Source organism: Oncorhynchus nerka, linkage group LG3, assembly GCF_034236695.1.
Source record: "Oncorhynchus nerka isolate Pitt River linkage group LG3, Oner_Uvic_2.0, whole genome shotgun sequence".
NCBI lineage: Eukaryota > Metazoa > Chordata > Actinopteri > Salmoniformes > Salmonidae > Oncorhynchus > Oncorhynchus nerka.
In genome coordinates, this window is record NC_088398.1 from 62,276,926 (window position 1) to 62,282,841 (window position 5,916).

Here is a 5,916-nt window from a genome sequence, read left to right on the forward strand (position 1 = left end):
CTGTATCCTGCCTGTACCTAGCAGGCTCCCTCTATCACTCTGATTATTAGGGTTAAGGACATCTCCCCGGGGATTGTTGGTACTGCTGTAGTAAATGGGATTTGCAGTGTCCTGATTGAATCCAAAAAACCCAAGGTGATAACAGTTCTAAATGAATTCACCACCACTATTCTTCTTCTCCTCTGCTATGTGATTTTAGGTCCTAGCCATCCAGTGTAAATGGATACTAAGGTGTTTTCACTGGTGTGTTGGGAAGTAGTTTAGTGACAGTTCATCCTACTGTATGTCAGAAGAAATGGAAATATCCCTTAATAGTTCAACTATCTCTGTGCCAAATCATTCAAACGGCTTTTGTGTCCCTCAAAAGTACAGCTGCTCAATATCCCTGTCCTGCTTCTCACTGTATACTCAAACAGAAATGTGATCCCATTCTCTCTCCTGTCATCTTTCATTCATGATGGCTGAATTGCTTCCCTTAAGTCTCTTACCACTGTTCAGTCAAGACGTTCCTTTTGCTCCAGCATGTGGTCTAATAGGCTTATGCTATGGAGGTGACGCAGTCACAGGGTGGAGTAGATCACATATAATCCCCATTCCCATTTCCACTTGATTTGGTATTCAGTATTCAGACTTTTGCCTTCTCGAAGTCTTACAGACCATTGACACTTTCTCAGCCTATTTGGATGTATTGTTATGTTTACAGCAGCTCTGGATTTCATCCAATGGATAGACCAAAAATTACAATAGGCCTACACTAATGACAGATGTGATCCACATTAAAGACATTCTTATATAACGGGGTGGCAGGTAGCCTAGTGGTTAGAGCGTCGAACTAGTAACTGAAAGGTTGCAAGATTGAATCCCTGATCTGACAAATTAAAAATCTGTTGTTCTACTCCTGAACAAGGCAGTTAACCCGTTGTTCCTAGGCCGTCATTGTAAATAAGAATCCAATTATACCTGTTGACAACCAATTGCCAAACAACTCAGCCATTTTATCAATATGTTTATAAATTAATGTATTTTAACCACTTCTGTGCATTTAATGTCTAATGTTTAATATCAAAGACAATTTTGCATTTATTCTACCTGCGCAAAATGTTGGTTTTGCGCAATGAGATTACGTCAGGGTTTTAGAAGCCGATTGGTTGGCCACGTAGCCAGTGCCAAAACAGTTCATCCGAAATTAGCGAGAAGGCGAGTTTTTTCCCCCCCTCGAAGCTAGTTCTCAAACTCCTGCTACCACCTAAACAAAGAAGCAAAATGTGTCTTTTACCATTTTTGAAAAATACTTTATAAACATGGAAGGTAATATTTAGTATTTAATTCAAGGTAAATAGCGTGTTACTGTAAATATCAGCTGACGAAATGTGCTAGCTAGCTAGGCTAATAAACAAGATGTGTTTGCTGATTATCAGCAATCAACGGTTGCTAGCATATATACAAAAACTATCAAATTCGTTTTATTTAACACTACACTATATAGTTAGCTAACGTTTGGTAACTATTGTTTGTATCCAACAGTGTATTCAAAGTATTAATGTTGGCTATTATGCTAGCTTGATATTATGCTAGCAGGCTATCTTCTAACGTTAGCGAATTTAGCTGGTTTCAATGACCTACGCTAACTAGTTAGATAACGTTGCGTTGCTCTGGCAGTGCCAATACTGCCACAGGTTGCTGTTATATCAGCTTCCAATCTCGAAGTAGATGAAACGTCACTGTAGGTAGCTAACTAGGTCAAAAGTAGCGAGCCATCTGGCAAATGTGATGTATTCATTTGCTGAGGCTGAGCATAACGTGGTTTGATCAAATGACTGAAGAGTTATTGTCTCTTCTTGAGACAAAGAAATCAACATTAGGCATAGCTAGCTGCTCTTAATTATTTGACTAGTGTGTGTAAGCTGAGACATGAACATTGACTAACTAGACCAGGGATGTCCTCAGGGTCTGGAGTGGTGTCACGCTTTTTGCCCATTCCTAGCAAACACAGCTGAAGATCATGATTAGTTGATTGTTTGAGTCAGGTGTGTTAGCTGGGGCTGGGGCAAAAGTGTGACTCCAATCAGGTCCTTCAGGACTGGAGTTGCCCATCCCTGAACTAAACACACATCTGTGTTTGTCCACTGACTTCACACCTCTGGGCTGTGGTTGTTTTGTTGGATGATCATGTAGCCACATCTGAATAGCTAAACATGTTCCTGTGTTTTAGGGTATTGGTGATGTCAGTGGACAGCGCGATCACTGGAGGATAGAGTTAGCGTTTCCCCTGGTGTCCACAATTGCCCCAGCCGCCATGGCCGACTCCACAGTAGTCAGCGACCAGCAGCGGTCTGGGACCGGGCAAACCGATCCTTCCAGAGGACCATACATTGCAGTGATCACCAACAGAAGCACCACCCTGGTGATCCGTGGGTTCATGCTGTTCTCTATAGGAGTTTTCCTGGCTCTGGTGCTCAACCTGCTGCAGGTGAGCTATGTTTGTATTTTAATGATACATATCTTGAATAGGGAAACATTTAAGGGGAAGATATGACTAAGAGTACTAAAGTAGCTCATATTTGTTTTCTCTCACTGCAGGTACAGAGGAACGTCACTCTGTTCCCGCCTGATGTCATTAGTAGCATCTTCTCATCAGCCTGGTGGGTGCCGCCCTGCTGTGGGACCGCCTCAGGTAGGACACACACATTTACATTTTAGTCATTTAGCAGACGCTCTTATCAAGTGTAACTTACAGTTAGTGCATTCATCTTAAGATAGCCGTTGGGCGGCAGGGTAGCCTAATGGTTAGTGTTGGACTAGTAACTGAAAGGTTGCAAGTTCAAATCCCCGAGCTGACAAGGTACAAATCTGTCGTTCTGCCCCTGAACAGGCAGTTAACCCATTGTTCCTAGGCCGTCATTGAAAATAAGAATTTGTTCTTAACTGACTTGCCTAGTTAAATAAAGGTAAAAAAATAAAAGTAGCTATCAGCAAAGTCAGCGCTAGAAGGGACACACACACAGGTGTTTGCTGCCAGACTTGACTACTATCATTATTGAATTGTTGTCCCCTGGGTCTACAGCACAGAGAGTAGATGTAGCTGCTGATTCCTAGTGGATCAGTAGAAAAGCACAACAGCCGCAGGCCTGTATCCCCCTGAGACTGAGACTGCTGCACTTGACTGCTCAGCCTGGGGGAGATGCCGGTTTCCACTGTTACTGCGCACTGGGCTGTTTGCATCATGCAGTAGCTATCGGGTTTTATTGACTAGTCAAGACCAGAGCAGTTTACTGTATATAGTTACCTAAATTTGCACAGCAATCTGTGTAGTTCTTGTGTAATATTTAAACAATCGCTTTAAAAGGAGGCCAACCTCAAGTGTTTTTTTGTTTTTTTTAAATGCTTGGTGTGTCATCAGAATAGTGTTGATGCTATGTGGTGGGCTGGCATGGCAGCCTTTCTCTCCACAACCATACTAACAGGAATGTTCGGCACCGGCCGTGCTACTGCAGCAATAAAGCTGATTGTTGATCTCTGATCCCCTCTCCCTATTTCTGCACCCTCCATCCCTTACCTTTATCCCCGTCTACCCCTCTCTCTCAGCAATAATCGGTCTGTTGTATCCATGCATTGACTGTCGGCTCGGCGAGCCCCACAAGTTCAAGCGGGAGTGGTCCAGTGTGATGCGCTGTGTGGCCGTGTTCGTGGGCATCAACCATGCCAGTGCTGTATCCTCTATGCCCCTCAAACTCGATTCTCGACCTGGAAGCCAGTTCCACTGCATTTTTTCATTGTTCCCCTCTATAATCAGGGACTGATTTAGACTGGGACACCAGGTGTAAGCAATTAATTGTCAGGTAGAACAGAAACCCAGCAGGCTCCAGACCACGTAGGGTAAGAGTTGAGTATCCTGTTCTATTCCTACCTGCCTGTCTGACTCTCACTGAATTACTGAATTTGATGTGAATAATTAAGAGATGTGTAAAAACCTGTAAACCATGGGGCAAAAGCATTCCTTGTTGACATTTGCAAATCTAATTTGCAGATTTAAATTGTATTTATTATCCCAACACACTTTACAATGAAACAAAATGAATCTGTCGATGTGCCCATGGGCAAGGCACTTTACCCTAATTGCTTCTGTAAGCTGTAAGAGCATCTGCTGAAAGACTCAAATGTAATGTGTAAAACAATAAGGTCAGTGACTAAAGGCCCAGCTAAAATGATGGGCTTTTAAATGTGATTAAACAAGCCCGTTTACAAGAAAGAACCTTACTGAGTAGAACCCATGGTTCCTGTATGGACTATCCTACTACATGATCAGCTGTCCTCAACCCCTCTCAGAAAGTGGACTTTGCGAACAACGTGCAGCTGTCCCTGACGCTGGCGGCCCTGTCCATCGGCCTGTGGTGGACATTTGACCGGTCTCGCTCCGGCTTTGGCCTGGGGGTGGTCATCGCCCTGCTGGCCACTCTATCCACTCAGCTCCTGGTCTACAACGGAGTCTTTCAGTGAGTACTAATACAATACAGTTTACAGGACATACATGTATAATAATTAAGCAATAAGGTGCGAGGGGGTGTGGTATATGGCCAATACACCATGGCTAAGGGCTGTTCTTCTGCACGAGGCAACGGGGAGTACCTGGAAACAGTCCATAGCCGTGGTATATTGTCTATATACCACAAGCACCCAAGTTGCCTTATTGCTATTATAAACTGGTTCCAACCTAATTAGAGCAGTAAAAATATATGTTTTGTCATAACCGTGGTATATGTTCTATTATATACTGGGTGGTTCGAGCCCTGAATGATGATTGGCTGAAAGCTGTGGTATGTCAGACCGTATACCACAGGTATGACAAAACATTTTATTTTTACTGCTCATATTACGTTGCGTCATGCCTAAGAACATCTCTAGCCGTGGTATATTGGCCATATACCACACCCCCTCTGGCCTTATTGCTTAAATATACAACGGATTTGACCCAATCGGCATTCAGGGCTCGAAACACCCAGTTTATAATATTTTTCAAGATACAGGAGGGATTTTTGTAGATTTTCATGCTCATTTGGGGATTGTCCTACGTTTAATACCTGTTCTATTGTTTTGTTTCAGGTATACCTCTCCAGATTTTCTGTACATTCGCTCCTGGTTACCTTGCATCTTCTTCGCTGGTGTGATAACCATGGGAAACATAGGACGACAGCTAGCCCTGGTGAGGAAACTTTATTATGCTGAATTAAAAAGGGTTAGGTTTATAAATGTCCTACATGCATGCATGTATACATTCATTCCAACCAGAGCTTTTTACTGAATATTCAACTGCCACATTACATTATCCCTTGTCTCCTGGGTTCTCTTTTCCAGTACGAATGCAAACTTATGTCAGAAAAGACTCATCAAGACTGAGAGAAATTCTGGCTATATCAAACTTTTGCACAAACGTACATTTTCGTAGCAACAAAAAGCCAAAAGGGGATGGTATAGGACATCTGTATGCAGCGTTGATGGAGATTGGTCAACCTTGGAGGAGGCGGAGCAGTCATCCACAGGCAACAAATGATGTGCTTCTGCTTTGCTGAGTGCTTTACCGTGGAAAATAGTGTTTTGGTTGGTTCTTATGTGCCCTTTCTGGGCCTAGGGAGACAGACACCAGCTCGCTTTATTATAAGCATTCAATAGATGTCTAAGGAGAGGAATAACAACTACCGATGTCGTGTGTGTGTGTGTGGTAGGTAGGCCCCATCTACAACGCAATCTGTGATTGCAACTCAACGGGCACCAATATTAGTGTAGCTCTGCTGTTGTTCTTTCGGCACCAGTGGTGTGAAACCTTTGGCTCCATCGTGCCAAACAGAATCATCTGAATTATTTTCTTTCTTCATCTATTCTTTCTATCCTTTATCTACTGGTAGAAGCTGCAGTGTATAT

At 43.0% G+C, this 5,916-nt stretch overlaps 1 protein-coding gene across 1 annotated transcript; it reads left to right on the top strand.

Moving 5' to 3' along the window:
• The first annotated feature begins 1,185 nt into the window (after positions 1–1,185).
• insig2 (insulin induced gene 2) lies at positions 1,186–5,626 on the top strand. Its single transcript, XM_029638615.2, has 7 exons — positions 1,186–1,308; positions 2,213–2,470; positions 2,581–2,674; positions 3,586–3,710; positions 4,327–4,493; positions 5,101–5,200; positions 5,353–5,626. The coding sequence occupies exons 2-7, from the start codon at positions 2,297–2,299 to the stop codon at positions 5,392–5,394; spliced, it is 702 nt and encodes a 233-aa protein (XP_029494475.1). The 5' UTR covers positions 1,186–1,308; positions 2,213–2,296; the 3' UTR covers positions 5,395–5,626.
• Positions 5,627–5,916: the final 290 nt, after the last annotated feature.

What these genes read in the sequence shown, in the direction of transcription:
- insig2 (XM_029638615.2), top strand. Translation starts at nt 2,297, where the DNA reads ATGGCCGACTCCACAGTAGTCAGCGACCAGCAGCGGTCTGGGACCGGG. An exon ending in CTGCTGTGGGACCGCCTCAG is followed by an intron (nt 2,675 to 3,585) that starts GTAGGACACACA and finishes CCTCTCTCTCAG; the next exon opens with CAATAATCGGTCTGTTGTAT. An exon ending in GCATCAACCATGCCAGTGCT is followed by an intron (nt 3,711 to 4,326) that starts GTATCCTCTATG and finishes AACCCCTCTCAG; the next exon opens with AAAGTGGACTTTGCGAACAA.